This window comes from Acinonyx jubatus, chromosome A2, assembly GCF_027475565.1.
Source record: "Acinonyx jubatus isolate Ajub_Pintada_27869175 chromosome A2, VMU_Ajub_asm_v1.0, whole genome shotgun sequence".
Classification (NCBI taxonomy): Eukaryota; Metazoa; Chordata; class Mammalia; order Carnivora; family Felidae; genus Acinonyx; species Acinonyx jubatus.
In genome coordinates this window covers 28,399,664-28,422,248 of record NC_069383.1, presented here as the reverse complement: position 1 = coordinate 28,422,248, position 22,585 = coordinate 28,399,664, and the positions used below count along the sequence as shown (strand labels likewise).

Here is a 22,585-nt window from a genome sequence, read left to right as displayed (position 1 = left end):
GAATGAAGCAATTAGAATAAAAAAGGAAAAATAATGGAAATGCTGGCTATTTCACATGGATTCAAGAGCACACAAATCTTCTTGGAACGAAGGAGGAGGCTGCGTGACATTTCTGATATTTTGGTAATCTTCAGGGCGTACTTTTTACAGAACAATAACCACAAAGGCATAGCATCTGACTCAGTAGCCCAGCGGTAGACGTGCTGCTGCACGGAGGTCAGAGGGTAGGCTCAGCTCAGCAGGTGCACAGAACTACAGCTGTCAGGATTCATCAACAACCCTGCAGACAATGCTCCAGGGAGCATTGGCAACATGGGGAGTTTTGAACTATTTGAAAATCCCTGAAGTGAAAACTAATGATGAGAATCATTTAATGGAGTGAGAGGCTCATTCGATATGAACATAATGCCACATTATTTCAGTAAGTTATTCAACTTGGCTTACAGTACTGTCTATGGTGTCTAAATTTCCTTACAGAGTCTTTGTGCACTGAATTCTATAAATTGAGGTCCATTAAAAAAAATACATACTTTGGTCACTGTTTCACCTCCAGTGTTCTCTCTCAACTTATTGGGTAAATATTAGAAGATTCTCTGGAAATCTCTGCTTAGGTGTTATGAACTAGGAGTAACCTTTCTAACTTAAATCCTAAGGTTTCAATGAGATCTTGGCTAAGAGCCTCCTGAAGAAGGAGTCTGACCAAGTCTAGTGATTTTATGAGTGCAATTACTTCTGTGTGCTGTGGTGAGGAATAAAAATGATACAACATTGAGAAGAATACTATCTCATACTGAGCTTTTACTATGGCCAGTTACTGTTGTAAGTGTTCTCTGTGTAATTAACTCATTTAATCCTTGTAACTCCATGAAAATATCCTTCTGCCTTCCCATTTTCAGATGAGGAAATTGCAGCATACAGAGGTTACCTAACACATCTGAAGACGGAATCGTGAGTGGAGAGCAGGGATTCAGTGCTGGCAATCAGCCTCCAGATCCTATGCTCATAAACACTTCTTAAGACAAACAATGGTTTTGGTCTCCATTTGAGCTAGGCTGATGTGCTCTGTTCTGTGGCTATAAGGTTGCATCCATTATTTTTAATGAATAATTAATTAATGACTTATTTAATGAATGAATGAATGAATATACTGACTCTTCTGGGTATAAGATGTGAGCTTCAGGCTCTCTCTCCCTTGCACTTAACATGCAGTCCAGCAGGAAAGCAGACTAATGGGAAGGCGTGTGGTACAGGTGGGGCTTAGACATACTTTCCTCCTCAGACTGCCAGGACCCCAGAGAGATGCAGAGAGCATCCAAAGTCCTGAAAGCCCTTCAAGCGGTGGATCAATAGAGCCTGTGGTTACAATGAGATGTTGACTTCAGGGATGATGTGAGTCGCGTGAGTACATCTTTCAATCAGAAGTGAATGATAAAACCAATGAGAACTGTACACTTCCGAGGACTGTGCATCTTGGTGGAAGCCAGTCTAATCACAAAGACTAGATACATTACAGTCACTCAGTGAGAGTTTCACATGTACGGTCCACAAAACTTGGATAAAAACTGTAAGCTGAAGGAAATAAGAGAGAGGATCGAAAACACAAAAACTAAGTTTGACTAAATTAAACTCTGAAATCCGTTACAACACTGAAATGGTGAATTTGGCTTTGATTTAGTTAGATTAAGTGTCCTACTGCCAAGAAAATGGGGCTTGAGAGCAAAATAGACTATTTTGTCTCCTTGGAACTGTACATTTTGCTCTTCTAGTATTTTAATTCTACTTGGTTTTTCAAACCCATATATTTATCAGTTTGATTATTCACCATTTTTTATTGTGTCACATTATCTTCTTCCTTGAATTCTTTTTCTTTTGATATGACCAATAGAAGTAATTTTGGAGCTTTGGTTAGTGGCAAACTGTCTTAGTTTTTGTTAGTTTGAAAATTCTTTAGTTTTCTTTTTTGAAATTTTATTTTAATTTATATTTTGGAGACAGAGAGAGAGCATGAATGGGGGAGAGGGGCTGAGGGAGGGAGGGAGGGAGGGAGAGAGAGAGAGAGAGAGAGAGAGAGAGAGAGAGAGAGAGAATCTTAAGTAAGCTCCACTCAGCGCAGAGCCCAATGCAGATCCCACAACCCTGGAATCATGACCTGATCCGAAATCAAGAGTTGGGTGCTCAACTGGCTGAGCCACCCAGGTGTCCCTTCTTTTATTCTTAAAACATAGATTTTCTAGATATCCAATTCTTCGTTTTAGCACTTGAAGATACTTCACTGTTTCTAATTGCTTTTGAGAAAGTAGCCTTAGTCTAAGCCTTAGTCTTCTATTAAGATCTTGTCTTTCTCTTGGTTGTTCAACTATTCACAATCATGTAGGTGAGTGTAGATTTACTGTTTCTCCCCCCTAAGTCCTGCTTTGGATTCATTATGCTTCTTGAAAATCTGGATTCGTTTATTTTATAGTATTGGAAAACTGTCACTCATTGTATTCAGTGATTGTGTCTCCTTCATTTTTTAAATCTACTCTTGGAATTCTAATTAAACATATGTTATAATTTGGCATTCTAGCTTGTATTTTTCTTTACTTCCATTTCAGGGCTCCTTTTGTCTATCTCTGTGTTGCATTCTAATTAATTTTTTTGGGAATGTGTTGTCAAGTTCACACACTTTACTGGTTTGTAAAATGTGCTATTTAACCCATTCATTAAGTTTTTAACTTAACTTATAGTTTTCGTGTCTAAAATTTCTATTTGATACTTTTTCAGATCTATCTGGTCACTTTTTACAGTCTCTCATTCCTTATTTTATTTGATTTCTATTGTTGTCATAAAAACTACCACAAATTTACTGGCTTAAAACAATAGTCATTATTATCCTAAAATTCTGTAGATTAACAGACTTGTCCAAAACAAGTCTCATAGGATTAAGATCAAGGCATCTTCCAGGCTGTGTTCCTTATTGGAGTTTCTTGAGGAGAATCAACTTCCAGGTTTAGGATTGGCAGAATTCAGTTCCATGAATCTGTAGGACTGAGGCCTCTGTTTTCTTGTTGGGTTTCAACCAGGGGTCATTCTCGGCTTCTAGAGTCTTCTGCATTCCTGGCTTATAACCCCTTTCATCTTCAAAAACCACCGATAATGAGTTAGGCCTTATAATGCTTCCAATCTCTGACTTCCCATTGTCTCATCTCACCCCCTTGACTCTTCTGTATTCCTCTTTTGGTTTTAAAATCTCATATGATCACATTAGACCCATCTGGATAATCCAGGATAATCTCCATATTTTAAGGCTAGCTGATGAATAAACTTAATTATATCTGCAAACCCCCTTCATCGCAATACCTAGATTAGTGTTTGATTGAATAACCAGAAGACAGAAAACTTAGGGAGACATTTTTAGAATTCTGCCTACCACAATTATTATATTTCTCATACCCTCTTTTATATTGTCAAACATTATACTTCCTCATTTTATATTCTGTATTTGAGAAGTAGAGTATCTATTGTCTTTGTCCTTTGGATTATTCAGGCTCTTGCACAGTATGTTTTGCGTCTTGGCAGAATTTACAAGTTTTGATTATAATCTCTCACAGAGATTTCACCTTAGTAATTCTCTGAGCCCCAGGCTGAAGAGGGTGCTCCTTCCTTTTGCCAGATACTTGGGCATACTACCAACCCAGGATTGTTTTAAGATAAAGTTTCAGATTAAGGTTTTTTTCCAATACACACTGGTATTGAGAGTTTAGGCCCCTAACCTGCACAGTTACGAATTCTCAAGGGAGATTTTACTCTTCTACCTAGTGCATAGGCCAAAACATGAAGGTTCCTTTGATGTTTTCCTCTATAGGATGGGCTTTTTTCCCCCAGTTCACATTTGCTCTGAGAATATAGCCCTTTGAGATCCTCACTCAATGTAGTTTTCCATTCAACCTACACTTGCTTGGGTCCTGGCTTTGTCACCCATCCCTTGCTTTCTGTGTATCTACCCATTGAAAGAAAATTTTGAGATGTCTAGGGATTAACAGTTGCCACTGTCAGTCCTTGGTTAAGTCTCTGGGTGCTTGCTGGTGCTCAATCATCTTTCTCTTGAGGACTTCCATTATTTTCTTGCTGGCATAGGAATATATGTTATACAATATTTTTTATTATTTGGCTTAAAATCTACTCCCCCTAAAAACACCCCCAGTATCTATACCACTATACTATAAGTAAGAAAACCTCCTTTATTTCTTTTTTAAACCCTGAGTCTTTTTCTTCTTAGGCAAATGATGATCCCCATATTTGGAAAAACCCATTGATTGCTGCTTTAGTTCTACACTGTTTTACTGTTTACTCTTGGTCTAGTCTGGTCTTGCTTTTACAACACAGTCTGGGGACCTGTGTTTTTGATATCTGCATCCTGAAAACTTACCTAATAACTTTTTACCCCCCCCCCCTTTTTTTTTGAGAGAGAGAGAGAGAGAGAGAGAGAGAGAGAGAGAGAGAGAGAATGCATGTGAGCAGGGGAAGAGCAGAGGAAGAGGGAGAGAGAGAATCTTAAGCAGGGTCCATGCCCAACACCTAGCCCAACATGGGGCTCGATCCCACGACAGTGACATTATGACCTGAGCTGAAATCAAGAGTTGGAGGCTTAACCAACTGAGTCACCCAGGTGCCCCATAATTTTTACTTTGATTAAAGTGCTTCTGGGGTGCCTGGATGGCTCAGTCGGTTGAGCATCAGACTTTGGCTCAGGTCATGATCCTACTATTCTTGGGTTTGAGTCCCACATCAGGTTCTGTGCTGACAGTTTAGAGCCTGTAACCTGCTTCAGATTCTGTGTCTCCCTCTTTCTCTGCCCCTCCCCAACTCATGCTCTGTGTGTCTCTCTCTCTCAAAATAAATAAACATTAAAAAAATAAAGTGCTTCATTTCTTCTTTTGCTTAAAAAACTTTTCTTTAATACTTATCTATTTTTGAGAAAGAGTGAGATAGCACAAGCAGGGGAGGGGCAGAGAGAGAGAGGAAGACAGAGAATCTGAAGCAGACTTCAGGCTCTGAGCTGTCAGCACACAGCCCGATGCAGGGCTTGAACCCATCAACTGTGAGATCGTGACCTGAATCGAAGTTGGACGCCTAAATGACTGAATCACCCAGGCGCCCCAATCTTTATCAAATATTTAGCCATGGCAGAGATATAATAATGTATCAAATAATAAATCTTTTATGTGTTATACTATGTAGTATACATGTCAAGAAACTTCCAAGGTACCAGGATATTATATTATCAATTTTTGATAACAGGGTTGATGACTCTCATTGGTTAAAAGCATACTTCCCTACCTCCCAGGCTGAAAGGAGAGAACAAAGCCGTGTTGACCAAGTGAGGTGGAAAGAGTGCAGACATTTGAAGGGAAGGAAGTCTGAATTCTAGAGATGCTGACATGTATAGAGGCAGCTGAAGTGAGTGAAAGACACACACATACGCCAGTGGGGCCTCCAAACACTTGCATGAACAGACAGTAAATAGGCACTTAGTGAAATTGCTACTATTATCTAGACAAGAGCCAATCCTGAGGAAGATACTGGGACTTAAAGTCCCAGTTAACCTTTAAGAAAGGATCAGGATAATAACAAAAACACTCTCTACCATGGAGTGGGAGGACACAGATTGGTTTGATCATCTGTTTAGATTGCCTTTTGGAAACTTCCAAAGACAGTATACAACTTTCAAACTAAAATAGCTTGAGAACTTTGATGTAAATGGGACAAATGTGAAATGGATGAGTTAAGTCATTTTTGATATGTCAACTAAACATAAAGGTGGAGCAAGAGAACAGTATGGCTCACTTAAACAAATTTTGACTAAGTATTATTTTTCTTGTACTCAGCTGGCAGCTGTGGAAGCAATTCATTAAAATGAATCAAGCTGAAATGTTTGTATTATTTTTTTGAAGGGAAAACTTCTTCATTCTAATTTGAAAAGTCATTTCATTTTTTCATAATTAAAATGTATTCATCACATAATATAATTCAGCAGTGATAAATTGAATGACTAGAAAAAAAGCCAAAAAGTAATAGATTCTATTGATCATAAGTAAAAGTATAACATATGATAGGGAAAAAAATAAGTGAATAGGGGGAACTTAGAAGACATACATAAAGCAGCAATATATTGTAAGGCTTAAATGGACAAATTTTTAAAAAAATGATAAATTTTGCATTGACTAATAGACAATGAACATAGACAATCTATAATATATAATTTTTAAAGGAATGTCTTCCTTTTTAAAAACTACTTTTTGCTATATTTAATTTTCAAGAACAACCTTATAAGTACCATCATTTGCATAAAAACCAAATGAGGGCTGATGACTTCTATCAAGATTAAAAATACCAAAAGTATTTTCTTAACCTGTCTTCCACTTTATTTTTAGCATGAGAATTGTTATGTTTTAACTTCTCCATCCTTTCCTAACTGTGCACATTATTTTGTTTTTCATTGTCGTTTTTTCCCCTGTAGTCGAATTTAGGAAATGTCAATAGACCTTATTCTTTTTCACATCCTGAGTGCTAGGAGACTATTCTCTTTCTATTTTTGTTTGGATGTTCAGATTTCTTTTTTCTTCTCTTCTCTTTCTTTTTTTCTTTCCTTTCCTTTCCTTTTCTGCTTTAAAGTTTATTTTTGAGAGAGAGAGAGAGAGAGAGAGAGAGAGAGCAAGCATGAGTGAGGGCAGAGAGAGAGAGAGAGAGAGAGAGAGAGAATCCCAAGCAGGCTTCACCACCAGCATAGCACCTGACATGGGGCTCTCAAACCCACAAACTTAGATCCTGCCCTGAGCTGAAATCAAGAGTCAGTTGCTTAACCAACTGAGCCACTCAGACACCCCTTCTTTTTTTTCTTTTTTTTTGCCCATGAATAACTTAATAACTATTAATTTAATAATTATTAAATTATTAACTATTTAGTAATAATAAAATTATTGTTCAATAGTTAATTTAATAATTTTTATTTTGTAAATATGTCAACAGTTTTACTTTTTTATTCTTATTTTTCATCTGATATTTTGCCTCAATGTTGAAAATAATGGAGTTATGTTACTTTTTTCTATCTCTATACATAGTGATAATTCATTTAGATTTCTGAATCTTCTCTTTTTACATATGACATTATGTATTTCTGATTTATATTTATATTTTGTATTTATGTATTTATAAGATAAACATATAAACAAAACTGTTATACATATACATAAATGTGTTAATAGTTTTATAGTGTTTAGCTTTCTTTTATACCTACACTGTGCTAACAGTGCAAATCATAGCAAGCATTATTCACAGCTCTACAAAATGCATTTCTTAGTGCACTGAGATATAAAGGTATGAATTATATTAATCCAACCATAAGGTCAAATAGACATTAATCCTTATCTATGAGATTTCTGTTGTTTAGTGGATTCAACTATAATTTTGAAACTACCAGTTCAATTTCAATTTTCATATCATATGTATACGTCAAGAATAATCTGGTATTTTTTAAAATAATAGAGTGCAGATTTCATTTAAATTAAACCTTTCTTCTGCACCAGCAGATGACCACTGCTTTGGTTTTTCAACAAATTCCCTTCAGCAACACTACAGAAATGATTTATCCAAGTACCTAATTAACTGGTATGTTTTATTTCCTATTTCTAGCTTTATGGGAAGTTTCTGAAATACTAAATTGATGTTTGAAATGTTACACCAAACCAAAACTATAAAATGAAATAAATCACCTAATCTCTTTGAAGGTCATGTTATAAATTACTCTTACGTTGAAGCAGGATGCATAGGGTCTATGAGCAAAATCTCAGCTGTGAGCTTCTTGATAAAGGCACGGAGATGCTCTTTGGTGTGAACTCTGGGTTATGCCAGCAGGTTTTGAGCGTTTACTGGAACCACAAAAGCTACATCAGGACTAATTTAAATGTGTCATCAATTTCCCAAAGCCAAATCTTCACTGAATTCTCAATGGTTCTCAAAACTCACCACAGGATAGTTATAATGTTCATGCTTGTCATGGCATGGTCGCATTACTAATTGGAGGAGCCCAAGAAGGGTAAGTAGACAGGTCAAACAGAGTCACAATCCAGGTGGACATGCCAAGCATCACCACAGCGACACCCACGATATTAACACCAAGTCCAGCTTTAACCTTGAACAGGAAAGAGCATAAATGTCAGTCTCCCCAAAAGAAAACCTATAGGAGAGTTAGAACACGGTAGCAGAAAGTATATGCCAGATTTACATGCGCCCTAAATGATGTGTGTAAATTGTTGTCATTTCATAAAACAATGAATTCTTCCATTCATGTCAAAGGAGAATCCGTCCCCAGCTAAATGACATTTAGTTGGAGATGCTGAGAGGTTCCTCTTAGGAATATACTGGAATCAACTAACTCAAGAAAAAATCCCTTTAAAAAATTGCCATTTCATGTTAAATCAGAATTTGAGTTTTGAGGTCGTCTTTCAGTGGGTAAGGTTCGGGTCATGATATGATAACTGGATCCTTCATGTTCACTCAATACCATTATTAGTTTAGCCTTTAGCATTCTCCTATTGAGATTTAATAAAATGCCACTTCTATCCGTCTTTCTTAGAGTGCCCATTTTTCTGGCTCTTATGTCATCATCCTAGTAGCTACTAAAAATTTCAAAGTTGTTTTCTATCCATTAAAACAGAGACAAATGGCAAAATACTGCCCATGACCTGTTTTGGTAAATACAGTTTTATGGTACTAGAACTATGACTATTTGTTCACATATTGTTGTTGGCTGCAGTCGTGATACAATGGCAGAATTGAGTAGTTGTGACAGAGAGCATACGGCCCACAGTGTCAAATATTTACTGTCTGACTTTTTACAGGGAAAGACTGCTTACCTCTCATTCTCTGTTTTAAAGCATGGAGCCCCAAAGCAAAAGGAGATATCTAGTGATGATTATTATAGGAAGTCTCCTTTTCTTTCTATGCAAGCCACTCACTTATTCCAGAATCCTGTTTTTATTGTTTAAATTCATGTGCACAGGACACTGGTTACATGGTGTCCTACACATTTTCTTTTCCAAAAGAATATTATGTGACTTCTGCATAGAGGCATTTCCAAAATGTTTACATTGCAGGAATGTAGGGACAGCAATGTGTGTGGCAGGAGGGAGCTGGGACTTACCTGGGGAGTGCACCTGCAGAGTAAACTAATGGAAGTTACTTTCATTACATTCCTGTTTGGTTTGGTTTGGAAGATGGTGATCAAGATTTGGGGGAGACTAGAGTGTTCTCAAGCTAGTCCTTGCCTACCACGGCAAACAGCCATGAGCAAGGGAATGTAGAAAGGGCCACAGTGACCACCTGGCTGAATACCGACAGGCCCATCAGGCGACCCACCCCCAAATATCCAAAGGCCCTAAATGACCAATGGGCTACTTACAACCAGGCTCAGTTACCAAAAAAGGGAAAATTCCATATATTGCCAAACCTCTTCAACTTCCTCCTTTAAAAACGCCCCCCACCCACTGCCTCCTTGCAGACAGCCTTTCTTCTGCCGTCCTGCGTCCTGCCCGTTGTTCTCTTGCGGTGTATTCAGCCAACTTCTATCTCCTCTGTTCTGCTTCAGGTGGCTTCCACCTGATCGTTGCCCCACATTTTGGGGCCCCCATCGGATCGGAAGGAACACCACATGTAGACACCACACTAAATGTTCCGTTATGACTTGCCTGCACTTTCATGTCAGATGCCACTATTAGAGTCACAACAAGAAAGATGACTTTTCATCAGCAGGCACTGAGCCCAGTATGTTATTCAAAGTGAATGCTGGTTGGTTGCAAAGATGTTTGTGATAGAAAACCACAGGGCGTGACTGCTGAATTTCATTAATTCTATTTCTTCCTTTTGCCTAGGTCAAGTTGGATTCTGATTTTGACATGTAAGTTTAAGCCCTTGTGTGGAACACAGTCTATGCTCTTTTCCCTCTTCCAGAGTGTCACTGATGCATTCAGTGTCTGTATTTGTGACTGCAAATTCTAATGGCATGTTTGCTTCTGGTATCACTCTCGAAAACAATTCTATGACCAATCATGCACTCACCTTCAGAAACAGAACTCAAGCCATGCTTTCCCTGGAAGTTGGTTAGTGTGTAAAAGGAGCCATAACGCAAGGCATTGGAACTGATTGTTTTCTTACAGCTCACTCACCATGTCAATTACTTTTAGATGGCCGTATGAAAAAACAATAGCATTGGGTGGATTTGCTACTGGTAGGAGGAATGCAAATGAAGTACACAGAGTAGAAGGTATCAAAATATAAAGAGGGTTCACTTGAATGGCTTCAGCCTGTTGGGAAAGACAAAGGAGTCTAAGTGAAATTTTGAGGTAGGCACCAAGCATCAAAATGAGCAAAATTATTATAATAAACTTTGGCAGAAGCAGGTTAAAACTTAAAGACATAAAATTGTACACATAAATGCAACTCTAGCTTGAAGAATATTTTTCAGAAATGTCTCTTCCTCTTGTTGTTGTCTATATGGTTATTGATGCCCACATAAGTATTAAAGCTCAGTTCATTTAGAAAATAAAGTATCATTTATTCCAGGAACTAAATAAAAACAGAAGCAATTTATCATTTATCCAGTGTGCTAGGTGCTGTGTGTGTGTGTGTGTGTGTGTGTGTATTTATATAAAATAACTTAATTTTCCCAATGACCTATGAGATGGCTACTATAGCCCCAAATAACAGATGAAGAAACTAAGGCCCAGAAAGGTTAAAGTCCAGACACAAAGATGGCAAGCAGTAGAGTTTATGTAGGGGCTTATGTCTCTCTGGCTCCAAAGCTTCTCATTATTCCTTTAACTTTTCTGCCTCTGCGCCATATATAATTTAAAATTTGCTTAGGGATCTTCACAGAAGAAGAGTCACTCCTATTCTTAATTCATCATCTAACTTTCCTAACTGTGCCATTTCATCTGTGCCCTGTTGAGAAATAAAAAACAGAAAAACCAAAATGGTATTTTGCCAGTATAAACTGCCTGCCTTTCTTCTCTAATTTGAAGCAGCAGCTTAAGAATGCTATCATAGGCGCCTTGAGCTGGAGGAGAACAATTTCAGAAGGGCAATCCTTCTTAATTTAAAGTGCTACCTCTCACCAAACTTAGCCGTCCCAATAAGGAAAACATTTTACTTAACGCTATTTCTTGTAATTGCTAGCTAGGTGGGGAGAAAAAAGGTAGATTGTCGTTTCCTCTCTCTCCTTGCAAATCTGGTTTTTACTTATCTTTTAAAATTATTCCCTGGGCTATAGAGAGAAACAACCATGTCTAAGATATTTAAGCTTAAAGCCGGAAGCATAAGCCTAGCTTCTTATTCACTTGCAAATCACCTATATGAACCACTTCTGGGAAACTGAGGAATAATCTGGAGGGAGAAGTGTCAGTGTTAGACATCTAAATACTGAAGTTGCCAGGAAACACTGAATCCCAAAGTCTCACAGCTGGAAAGGATCCAGGCTGACCCTTGTACTTACCTGCAAATGAAAAATCTGGGCAGAAAGAAGGTAAGTACTTCTCTTAAGATCTTGCTGCTTGAATGTAGAACAGAGTTCTGCGTTGAGGTCTCCCAAAAAAGTATCAACCCAAATAAAGACCACTCTATAAGCTACTTATAGGAAGATCATTCGCACCAAAAATGATCCCATACCACAATATGAGAACAAGCAAAATAGAACACTACACTTTTGATGAGTATAAAAGCAGATCAATGAGATACCCACCAATGAAGATAATATCGGGAGAAGAAGGGTAATGGTAGCTGGATTGCTGGCTACCTCTGTTAAAGATGTGACAAGCAAAGAAGATATCAGAATTATTAGCCATACTGGTAATGAACCTAGAGGAGATAATTTATTTCCTATCCACTTAGATAGTCCTGATTCCTAAAAAAAAAAAAAAAAGAAAAGAATAATAATTTGTAATGTTATTTGTAAACAATTCATTTTAATCAGACACAATTTAAATATATAAAATGTAACCTTTGCCCTAAGAACACAGTTTCTAAAATATAACTTTAATCTTTCATATTTTCCCATAGTTTGGTAGATCTAGGAGGCTCTGACATGGAGAAGTTCTCAATTATTCTTATTTTAACACTACCAACATGCTTTAGGAAATTTGAATTGCCTTCTCACGTTTTTTAAATTAAAATTTAATTTTACCTAATTTATATGGACAAATCATGTGGTACTACAGGACTTTAAGAAAATGGAAGCCCTCTGGTCTGCCTCTCTCTATTCCTACGTTGTGTTCCCCAGAGACAATTTTCAACCCATATTAGCTATTTACAGCTATTTTTTAAACTATGTGTTTTCCTAATTTGCTAATTTAGATTTTGTTTACTGACTTTCCAATGCGTTACATAAGGATTCAGCTTTCTTACACCATCCACCATACATGTATTTCCTGGCCCTCCATTTCCTTTACTCATATATCAACACTTTTTATTAAGTCAATATTTAAATTTTGCCATTAGGATTATATGAATATTGTTCATACCTGAGACACTTAGTGCACTGTGATTATATTAAAACAAAGTTAACAGGCTTTTAAGAGAGAGCGAATTACAAAGAGGTGAATGCTTTAGTGCTAGCTGCTCTCTCATCGCTCCCACCCAGGAGAGTTATTGAGTTCTGGACATTTGCCAAACTAATTACAGTTTGGAACAAAATTTTAAAAAATGAACTGTCTCCATATCTTTGTAAAATCAGTTTCTAGGGGCATATTTTTCCACAGCCATATTTTTGAAATTCATGGCTTCAACATACCCACTCAGGGATAGGGTCATTCTGGATATCCCACAGAAATTTAATTCTATGTACCAGGATTTTCACAGCAAACTAGACCTCCTTCTATGGTTTCCCTAATTCTTTCAGTGGGAGGGGCTAGTGTATCAGAGGAAGTCCACACCTTTTAATTTTCTTGGATTTTGCAATTCTAGGGTCTGGCCAATGCTTTTAAAATCACTTTGAGTATCTAGAGTCCAATCCGGACAGATATTCTGGGAAGGAGACATGAACAAAGTTAACATCAGTGTCAGAATTACCGATTCTGATTCCCTCACAGTTCAAATCAGCAATAAAAATAACGGAAGTTACTGATTCTGAGAAACCAGATCTCACTATTTCTGAAATAGTAGGGGAAAAAAGTGAATTTGCCTTATATTTCTATCATTTAGATCTGAGTGGTCTATGAGGCAAGCCAAATCTAGATGTAAAAAGGCATTATAAGTGGCACTCAGAATTGAGACAATTTCTGAGATTTTTCACCTATTAAGTCGAAAGTTTTGTGTCCAAATGCCATACAGAAAAATTGACAATAAAGTAAGAAGCAAAAGACAATCTCCCTAGAGGCTATTTAGAAGATAGCAGATAGTTATTCGCCTTGAGAAAAATAAAAATTTAACTTTCCAGAAACGAAAAGGCTGGACACAACACATCTCTCTCATCATCCTTTTTACTCTGATGGCTGAATAAGGAAATGGAGCAGCTGTGAGCTTTAAGTGTTTCACATATGACTATAAGACCCAGAAATGAGAGTTTTTAATCAGTAAAAGAGTAAAAACTTTCTCATGGACTTTTTAAGAAGATGCTTTTTTCCAGCAGCCCTACAATGACTTTCAAGTGACAAAGGCCTCCCCAGACTTCTACTTTATATAAACTAGATAGTAGATGACAGGCCAAAGAATTATTCCTAATGGTGGTTTTATTTCTCCCTAAAATTAGACATAATGTAGTATTAGCAATGGTTATGTAAAATTCTCTCTGGACTTCATTCAATAAACATTCACTAAATACTTTTTTTTTTAATGTTTATTTATTTTTGAGATAGAGACAGAGAAAGACAGAGCATGACCAGGGGGAGGGCAGAGGGAGGGAGACACAGAATGTGAAGCAGGCTCCAGGCTCTAAGCTGTCAGCACAGAACTCCATGCAGGGCTCGAACCCCTGAACTGTGGGATCCTAACCTGAGCCGAAGGCAGATGCTTAACCAACAGACCCACCCAGGTGCCCCAGCATGTACTAAGTACTTTTAATGTACTTAATATGTAATAAATAAATGATGTAATGAAGTACTGTTACTTCTTATTCTTCTTTGACAGCCTTAGGACTATGATATATTGTAAATTTTTTAAAAATGTTTATTTTTGAGAGACAGCCAGCACATGCAGGGGAGAGGCAGAGAGAGAGAGAGAGAGAGAGAGAGAGAGCGAGCACAGAGCCCTTCAGGGCAGAGCCCAAAGCCGGGCTTGATCCCATGAACTGTGAGATTGTGACCTGAGCCAAAATCAAGAGTAGGACGTTTAACTGACTGAGCCACCCAGGCCCACCTGGACTATGATACACTGAAGAGAAGTCTGTGAGGTACTCAAATTCATCATGAAATAAGGTAAAGGTATAAAACAAAATGTTTTGCTAGGAGTCATTGTACATATGATTTTTGCATTTCTTTCTTACTTAGCTAGTCTTCTAGTACCATTTCATGGTTTAAGAATTCTAATCTTCTTTGCTTTTTTCCTTTTGACATGTTGGGACATCATAAAAAATGATGTTTTATGCTCGCAGCCTGTAAAAATTATTGAACTCACTTTGTTTGTGTGGTATACTCACTGCATGACTATTGAATTCTGTATTGTTAAAATGATAGGGTACAGTTGAATATGTCAAAGCTTAAATGTCTCTTGTTCTTCTTTGGAAAAGTCTAGTTAATTGTTAAATATCTTAGACACAGAGTATTACCTCACAGCCATCTGCCAAGGCAAACCCTCCACCAACAAGGATGGCTATATCCCAGGGCATGAATGACTGGAATTCTTTCCAAGTAATCAGCGGAGAATAATCAAAAGCAACTGCAAAACACAATTCCCACAGTTATACATTGCTTAAAAGATGACAATATGACATGTATTTGTTTTCATTACCTGAAACCGCCATCTCATAAGAAGTTTTTAATATTCCTCTATTGTTTTTAGGTAAGTAACTTGATCTGAACTTTGAGTGATTTCTACCTGGCTGAGGTGGAACACTGCATTCCAAAACAAACAAACAAACATAAACATGACTTGGAAAAATCCTTTGGATCATATTACAAATTTAGATAGATTATAACATTATCATTTATAGTGCCATTCATTCATTCATTCATTCCACTAACATTCTGCCTACTATGAGTAACACAATGCATTGACTATACTATTCTTTGCTATTCAAAGTGTCTAATACGACATTGGTTCTAATATCATCACTGTAGCATTACAATTTTATTCACTATTTTCTTGAACCTTTTTTATTTTTTCAAATCATGAGGAGGGTCATAATAGATTCATCATGATTTCAGTTTAAAATCAAAGTTCAGATTAAATAATTTAAGTATCATTCATAAGACTCTTAAAATTCTTATAAAGCAATTATCATAAAGACTTCTTTTGATATTTAGGTCATAATGGCTCATTTGATTTGTTGAGAAAAAAGGTCACCCATGAATATATTATTCCCATTTAACATTTGTGTGTAACAAGTGGCCTTCTACATGGTGAGATTTTAGGGTTACTACTAAGACGCCTTCCTATCTCCTTCTGTTAAACCTAAACCAAACTTACCTTCACTATTGATGGAGATTTTGCTCTTCCTTGCTTGAATTAGGATATATATACCTATCAAGGCCTGCCTTGGTGGCTCAGTCAGTTAAGCGTCTGACTCTTGATTTCAGCTCAGGTTAGGATCTCATGATCTTGAGATCAAGTCCTGCACTACACTCCGTACTAGGCATGGAGCCTCCTTAAGATTCTCTCTCTTCCTCTGCCCCTCCCCACCTGTGTGCACGCTCTCTCTCTCTCTCTCTCTCTCTCTGTCTCTCAAAAAAAAGCGATATATTTTCTGTTAAAACACAAACATTTCTGAAATATACCTCTCATGTAAAATTTAACACATAATGCCTTGCCATTTTTAAACCTACTGTGAATGAGTTTATCAAGGAGAACAGGAGTTGAAGAATGAGGAGAGAGAGACTGGTAGACATTGGTATAGGGGCCAACTTTGTCATGAATGCTATTTTGAGTTAAAAGCAATCACAACCCAGCAGACTTGGGCACCTGGATGGCTCAGGCGGTTGAGTGTCCAACTTTGGCTCAGGTCATGATCTCATGGTTCGTGAGTTTGAGCTCCACATGGAGCTCGCTGATATAACTGCAGAGCCTGCTTTGGATACTTTGCCCCCCCCTCTCTCTGCCCCTCTGCTAGTGCTCTCTCTCTTAAAAATAAAACAAAACAAAACCCCCCCAAAACATTAAAAATTCAAACAAAAAAACCCCAGCAGATTCAGAAAAAGTTCTTTGCCTCCCCACTCAACTATCTGCTTGTACCAGGAAGAGAGAGATTAACAAAGATTTCTCTTTACCTAAGAAACTTATCTGCATAATTGGGTAACCTTTGTTTTCCAAACATCTCCTTTCACCTTCCTGCTATTGGTCTTTCTCCTCTGTATCCTCAGACCCCTATCCCTCTTCTTAGCTCATATAAGGGTCATGTTGCCTCACTGTCTTTGGAACTTCCATGTCTGTGTGGATTCCCTGTATGTACACCATTAAATTTGGTTTTCTACCATTAATCTGCTCCTATCAACTTGAGTCTTAGTCCAGCTGGAAGGATCTTGAAGGGAAGATAAAATTCTTTCTCCCCAACAGAAGCAAGGCTTTTTCTGAGAGGAGGATTCAAATGTGGGAACCAGGGAAGTTAAGCCAAGCATTGGTTCCTCAACACTGGCCACTAACAGGCCATAGGGATTTGACTTCAACGGTCAGTGTCCTCAGGGTCTCACAGAAATTATTACTCTGTATTACAATATCTCCTTATAACACACTTTGAGATGTTCTAGACTCAAGTAAAGAACAAAAGGCATTTATTTCTACATTATGCTATTTATATATATCATGTCCTAGAAATCTGACTCATTAGTTGCTTATCAATTTGGACACAGGGAGTCAGGTGGGCCAACTCAACTCCATGAATCCAGGTTCCACCCATGCAAAAAAAAACAAGGCGGCACAAATAAAAGAAAAACCAACAATAAAACCCCCCACCCTCTACTAGACTATTTCCAAACAATTTTAAACCATTTGTCCTACAATAACAGCAGGAATCTGACTACCAAAAACACCTGCTATATTAGTATAAAGCATAAATGGGGGGGCAGCAGAATCCTGTGTTTAAAAAATATGTGTGTGTCAGGGGAAGGGGGGTATGCTCACATAAACAAGGATACTTCTTTGTCCATGTATTACAAAGACAATGAATGCTCCCACTGAATACTACGTCTTTCATTTGTGACACTAGGGTTCTGGCTAAATGTGGGCTTGATTTGCATTCTCTCCAGGATTACTATGATGATGTAAATACTCTTTCCCTTGAAACTCCTCACCTTTTTAGATCCTCAGCATGTATTATCAAGGGCTCATCATGAAGTATGACTTTAGAGTTCTTGTTCCTACGTTTGCCAATAGTAAGATTAATTCTGATTATGGCAGGGGAAGTGGGCCTATTGTGAACCAAACAGTATCACTCATAGTGGAGTTCTAACCATGTTGCATAAGGAAATCTACTTCTCACTTCTGCCAAGTAAGATGGTTCTCCTTGCAGGGGGAGAACACGTGCTGGCTGAATAAGGGTTGCAGTGTACAAACAGGGCGTGCTAAGCCAGGCGCTGTGGAAGCATGTCCATTCCTTCTGTTCTAAGTGCTAACTGAAACCAATGGAATTTTGTAATTTTTGCTCTTCTGTCAAATTCATTCAGAATTATAAATAATACTCAACCAATTTCTCCTGTAGGTGTAGTTTTAGTCAATCTCTTAGCTGGGATAAGAAAGAATAGAAGTCCTATAAGTAAGGCAACAGTTGAATCTGTAGCAAAACCAGGATACCTGAAAAAGGACAGATGTGTACATTAAAAATAGCAGGAAGAACTTGAATGAACTAAACAACAATCGACTATGCTAATAAGCATACAAGTAGTAGTGGAGGTATAGATTATTTATTCTGGATAATCAGGTCTAAAATCTATGGATTTCCAACTAAATGATGTAACTTAGTGAGGCCGAAAATCTCACACCATGTTCTCATTGTTTCCATATATGTCTCCCACTTTCAAAACCATGAATACACATGCTAACATAATGGCCCACACTTTTTAGGCAAGGCTCAAGGATTTGGTAAGTGAGTTTTTCTTTGAATTTTTTCATTTAATATACTGGCAGAGAACTGAAACCAAAACAATTGCTAGACTAGGCAAAGCCCTGTATAATTGTTGTATAACATCACAGTATTGACTTGTGGCAACGAAAGGGTGTTTCTAGAGTCCTCTAAAATTCTTCTGTAAATTATGAAAAGAAATTGATCTGTTTTTCTAAGATATAACATCTGCTACTGTGATTATAGGCCCTAGCCATATCATACAAATGAAATCAACCCATTTAATGCTTTGCACCCTGTGAAACTCAATCAAGAATATTAATTATTAGAATGGTTTATGAGATGCTCATAAATGATCACTGTACAAATTAAGAGTGATTCAGGAACAGATGGGGTCTTAGAATCACTAGGTCATTCCAGCAAGTAAGACAGGTTCCCAGAAGCCTCAACTGTTAATAAGCACCTGGAAACCAGACATGAATGAAACAGACATACATAATTAAAATTCAGTTTTAAGATTCAGCAGTATTAACTAGTGAATCTTTGTAACCTGAGAAGAAATATGTACACCCTAGAGATTATTTTGCTGCCTTGTGACTCGGCAATGTGTACATACTATAGAAGCTCTCTACTCCTGTGATTCACTTGAACAGTATAAATAATCATGGAAACACATTATTTTTATTCAATCTGGCAACTTTAGAAAGGAGTCTGTTTTCCTTAAATATAGATTTTATTTATTTCTTTGCTGAGTACAAAGCTATTTGGTGTAATTTATTCAACAAACTTCACCAATATTTATTATTTTATTGCTCCTTATTTCTTTTACTTGAGTTATAATTTTTTATTGTAATTTTACCAAATTAGGTCAGGCATCATGTAATCTGATTTTGTTTTATATGAAAAGACACATTGAATTCAGTCCAGGTTCAAACAGATGGAATGAAAACATTAGGTGGTAGCTATAAATCTTGATATATCATCCTAGCTTTGGAAATTCTAAATGCTTAAAATCTCTATATTACAAATATATTCTACAGAATATACTTTACATAAAATCAAGCCATAAATATTGAGGTAATTGTGTTCCCAAAGACTTTTAAAACTATTATTATTTCAGTACTTGTTTATTTTCATTTTATTTTTACATGATTATGAACTAAGGTTGTCTCAGTATTACAAAATATTAAGCTTACACAAATTTTATTTGCTTTGGCGATTTATGAATCAAAGTCAGTTAGACTTATATCTTCAAATTCCTTCTCCTCTCAAACCTTTGTTCCTTTTCCTATTGTTTTCTCTCGGAATTCTACATAACACGAACACCTGACCATAGTAAATATACTCCGTTTTCCTGCTGCAAACAAAATATCTTCTGAATTACACTTTCTTCCTATAAAGAACAGAAATTAGAAACTTATTACGTTGAATTCATACTGGGATTTCTTCCTGGTTTTTATTAGCTACTATCTGATTTCATTTAGTGTTTACACACTAGTGTTTAGAGAAGACTCTCCCTACTTAGGTTAATAGGAGTGGAATTTTGAAAAGGAAACTCACTTTTTATGTTGGTTTACAACCTATTACAAAACTAAAAAATAATAATCAAAATGTTAAATGATAGCTTGCTATGAATAACAGGATGCTGCCTTTTGTTTAGACTTCTCAAAGTGAAAAGTTTTAGTCCTAAACAAAAAGTTTATCAAGCTGAAGCCGATCCTTTGAAACATGCTACCGCATCACACTGCTGCACTTGTATGTTCACTAGGAATTTGCACACAGACCTCGCACCTTTAAAAAATGTTGCGAATGCCTATATTGCCAGAAGTCTCTATTCAAGAAGAGAAGGACCTCTTTATTCCATGTCAGAATACCTTTAACTAAAACAATTTTGGTTTCTGTCCCCAGAGACATGGATTCTTGCTGTGGGATGTGAGACAGGAAGTCATCATCGGAGATCTGCTCAATTTAGGAAGCAGAATACTTCAGTGAAAGACAGATTGGGAACATACATCTCAAAACCAAAGTATTTATATTGACATATAGGATGGCCCTTAATTTAGAAAATTATGCTATCATCCTCCCTGTGACTTCATATGACTCAGCAGGACTGCTGGTCTATAAGACACTGCAAGATGAAATTAACTCGACCCAGCTGCTAACATTAGTTTCTAAAAATCAGTCTTATTACTTATTCAGGAATTCTTTATCTAAGAAATAGGGGCAGGGATGGATTTATAGTGAACTAGTATAAAAAAGGAACATAATTAGAAAAAAAAAGACAAGATACTGACCTGAGTAAAAAAAAAAATAAGTTGGCAAAAATCACAGAATATGAATCCATCTCAGGTTATTACACTTGATCTTAGCCAAAAGGCTGAGAAGCGATCCATCTCAGGTTATTAACAAGGATGGAGTGGCATTTATCTCACTTAATAATAAATATTGCATTTCTGTAGGGAGTAAGGGCAGCACTACTCTTTTTTTTTTAAAGTTTATGTTATTTATTTTGAGAGAGAGAAAGGAAAGAGAGAGAGAGAGAGAGAGAGAGAGAGAGAGAGAGAGCGAGCAGGGGAGGGCAGAGAAAGGGAGAGAGAGAATCCCAAGCAGGCTCTGCACTGTCAGTATAGAGTAGGGCAGCGCTATTCTAAGTGCTGTTATTAGCCTTATTTCACAGATGAAGGAACTGAGATATAAGTGACTTGCCCAAAGTGGAAGATCCAGAATACACCTCAAGCAGTGAGGCTCCACAGTCTGCACTCCAAACCACCACAGATCATGGCTTTCCTACAGATTATATTTCTAATTTTGTAAGGCTGGGAATAGCTTTGCCTAAAGGAGCCTGACTTTTAGTTACAGAATATATGATTATCTTATCTGCAGTCTTACCTTAAATTTCATTTCTTATTTTTTTTCCTGAAAAGATTAGAATTAAATCTTTTCAGTGGAAAGGAAGGGGGAAAAAGTCTCATATAATCTTATAGAGTTATAGGAACCACTTAGGAGAAAACCAGAAAACAAAACGAAACAAAACAAAGAACAGTAAGGTGTGACAAACATAATATGTAATGCTTACTTGGAAAAAAGTGCAGACCAACCGGGAACAAACCCAGGATCTCGGCTAAACCATAGCAGAGCCATCACAATGAAGAGGACCAAGGTCACAATTTCCTGATACCTGTGCAAAAATTCCCATCATTTCATTTATTTTCTCAGTCAGGACATTCGTAGAAACTCCCTGAGCTATTGCCAGAGTAATCTTAGCAGAACGCTAAACGCTGTAAAAACCAGGTGATTACGTGTCAACAATTTGAGAGAACCAGCACAGTTAGAAAAGGACTCGACTCCTCTATGGAGTCTTCGGCTTCCTTTGATTCTACCTGGTAAATTTCAGTGAGCTAAAAGTATGTATTTTGTCATGTTGAGATCTATTTACAAGGGCTAGCATATTCAAGGCCCTTATTAGGTGTCCTAAACACATTATAGACTATTATGTGCCTGTTTCCCTTTGCACGAATACTTGCAGTATAAACAGTATGCACCTGTGTGAGCATGAGTGTGTTTGCTTGTGCGTCTGCGTGCAGGTGCATCTTACCTTATTGGCCCAAGTTTTTGGTATTCTTGTTTAATCACCTCAGCACAGGCTTTTTGCTTGACTGTTTTGGTCTTGCCACATTTGAACATCTCCTTAAAACTGAAAAGAATAAACTTGTTAAGCAAAGAATTCTCCCTTCATAGAAGAGATTTGTGTGAAAGCTTTATAAAATACGGATCTCCCGGCCAATAACAGAAATCTGTGCTTGGTGTCTATACCTCCATCACCTTCTTTGAATGTCCTCTCCCCTTTTTCCTCTTTTGCCTGGTTTTCTCAATTTGCGAGACTTAATTTTTGTTCCTCATTTTCACACATCTTCCCCTGATCCCTTCCTTTTCTACCTCTGTTTCTACCTCTGTACCCTTGGAATTTTGCCATGAGACGCTCATCTCTAATTTAACACTTTATTATATACCTGATTGTTATAGATTTTAATCTATGTCTTGTCTATCTTGACTGGTAATTGTTGCACATGTGTAGGTTTTATCTCACTAGTGAGATAACCAATTGTTTGAAGGCAGGGGCAGTGTCATAGATGTTCCCTTTGGTACAGCGACTCTCAACACTGTACATATAACTGGCATGTAAAACAAACACTCGACTCATCAACTCAACAGTACCTTGGTCAAATTGAGACAGCTGGTTGTCAGATCCATCAGTTTTCACAAAATATACTAAACTCGGGTCATACACTAGGGCAGCGAAGTCATGTACCGTGATCATGAGCAGAATCTGAACTAGATCTATTCTCAGAA

At 37.2% G+C, this 22,585-nt stretch overlaps 1 protein-coding gene across 19 annotated transcripts in view; it reads right to left on the bottom strand.

Annotated features, from left to right (window-relative positions):
- SLC13A1 (solute carrier family 13 member 1) overlaps positions 1 to 22,585 on the bottom strand; it is a 258,908-nt gene that overhangs the window by 40,469 nt on the left and 195,854 nt on the right. For 11 of the 19 annotated variants that reach the window (XR_008296681.1, XR_008296682.1, XR_008296685.1 and 8 more), the window contains exons 10-16: positions 21,831 to 21,929; positions 21,312 to 21,413; positions 17,861 to 17,967; positions 14,792 to 14,901; positions 11,774 to 11,935; positions 10,203 to 10,340; positions 8,005 to 8,170 (exon numbers count right to left, since the gene is read on the bottom strand). Coding sequence is in view for 10 of the 19 variants with exons in the window: in XM_053218146.1 (XP_053074121.1) it covers positions 8,033 to 8,170; positions 10,203 to 10,340; positions 11,774 to 11,935; positions 14,792 to 14,901; positions 17,861 to 17,967; positions 21,312 to 21,413; positions 21,831 to 21,929 (856 nt within the window). In the remaining 9 variants the exon portion in view is untranslated. Of the gene's footprint in view, positions 1 to 6,671; positions 8,171 to 10,202; positions 10,341 to 11,773; positions 11,936 to 14,791; positions 14,902 to 17,860; positions 17,968 to 19,431; positions 19,629 to 21,311; positions 21,414 to 21,830; positions 21,930 to 22,585 lie in introns of those variants that run through there. The other 8 variants (XM_053218149.1, XM_053218142.1, XM_053218148.1 and 5 more) reach the window with 3 other exon arrangements.